This window comes from Pelodiscus sinensis, chromosome 1 (assembly GCF_049634645.1).
Source record: "Pelodiscus sinensis isolate JC-2024 chromosome 1, ASM4963464v1, whole genome shotgun sequence".
In the NCBI taxonomy this organism is placed as follows: domain Eukaryota; kingdom Metazoa; phylum Chordata; order Testudines; family Trionychidae; genus Pelodiscus; species Pelodiscus sinensis.
The window spans coordinates 326641170-326642587 of record NC_134711.1 but is presented as its reverse complement, the minus strand read 5'-3'; the positions used below and the strand labels follow the sequence as shown (position 1 = coordinate 326642587).

General features: G+C 46.1%; 1 protein-coding gene across 1 annotated transcript; it reads right to left on the bottom strand.

Moving 5' to 3' along the window:
• Positions 1-270: 270 nt before the first annotated feature.
• LOC102443506 (olfactory receptor 51G2-like) lies at positions 271-1203 on the bottom strand. Its single transcript, XM_014575240.2, has one exon. The coding sequence runs from the start codon at positions 1201-1203 to the stop codon at positions 271-273; it is 933 nt and encodes a 310-aa protein (XP_014430726.2).
• Between the last annotated feature and the right edge of the window lie 215 nt (positions 1204-1418).

Below are 1418 nucleotides of genomic sequence, written 5' to 3'. Positions count from 1 at the left end.
CTGGTCCACTGGCATTCCATCAATACAGCTGATTTTTAACACATCTGTGTGCTTTGGTCTCCTTTTCTCACTGCACAGTCCTCTCTCACCAACCCCTCTCCTATTACACCCCATCGTATCCTCTCTCTCCAGAGTGGGTATGTGTAGCTCATGATATCTTAGATATAAGGGTCCAGGATGGAACAGAAGGCCTTGGCTCATGTTTCTTGTCTCCCATCTGTTTCTTGTCTCCCATCTCACCTACACTGGGAAGGATGATAAAATGTCCCTTCAATGGACAAATATCCTGACTATTCTCGCACGAAGATGTTTGCTTTTCACACTGTACACGATCGGGTTCATCAGGGGTGGGACCAGCAGGTAGACATAGCCCAGGAGAATTTGAAGCAAAGAAGAGCTCTTCCCAAATCTGTGTATCAACGTCAGGCCTATCAATGGGGTGTAAAAGGCAAGGACGGCGCAGAGGTGGGAGACGCAGGTGTTCAGGGCCCTCAAGCACTCCGTGTGGGATGTGATGCTCAGCACCATTTTGAGGATGACCACATAAGAAAGGAAGATGAGCAACGAGTCCAACCCTTCTGTTAAGAGTGTAATATACAAGCCATATATGTCATTGACTGTGATATCCGAACAAGCCATTCTCATGACTTCTCCATGTATGCAGTAGCTATGGGAGAGGACATTTGCTCGACAGAATCTGAAACGTTTTAGGAGAATGGGGAATGGAAGCATTACGACCACCCCTCGGAGGGCAAACACAAGCCACATTGTGGCTATTCTCGGTGGCGTTAAGATGGAAGCATACCTCAAGGGGTCACGTATTGCAATGAGACGGTCGAAGGCCATCAACAAGAGCACAGAGGATTCAATGCATTCAAGTGCGTGGATGAAAAACAGCTGGGCAAAACAAGCATCCAGGCTGATCTCCCTATAATTCAACAAGAATATGCCCAGCGTCGTTGGCATGGTGGCTATCGATAAGGAAAGGTCTGTGAGAGCCAGCATGGAAAGGAGAATGTACATGGGTTCATGGAGGTTTGGATCTGTTTTTATAATGTACACAATGAATGAATTGCCTACTATTGAAATAGCATACACTAAGCAGAAGGGGATGGAGATCCAGAGATAGACGTCTTCCTGCCCAGGTATCCCAGTAAGAAGGAACACTGCAGATTGGAATCTGGTATCGTTGATAGCTGGCATTATATATTGAGTAGGTCTGATTAGTCCGGTTCCTTCCTGAAAGGAGAAAGAACAGACTAGATGGTATTTAGTGATACCTCCTCTCCTCTTAGTTCAAATCTAGAGACTCCTAGGAGTTCAAGAAAGATCAAGAAGTACATAGTCTTGGATTTGCACCCCCCACAGGAAGATAGGTATTGCCAAAGTAGGTTGGACCTGTATTCCATCTAGCCCAG

Excerpts from the sequence above, each read along its gene's own strand:
- LOC102443506 (XM_014575240.2), bottom strand. The coding sequence starts at position 1,203 with ATGCCAGCTATCAACGATACCAGATTCCAATCTGCAGTGTTCCTTCTT.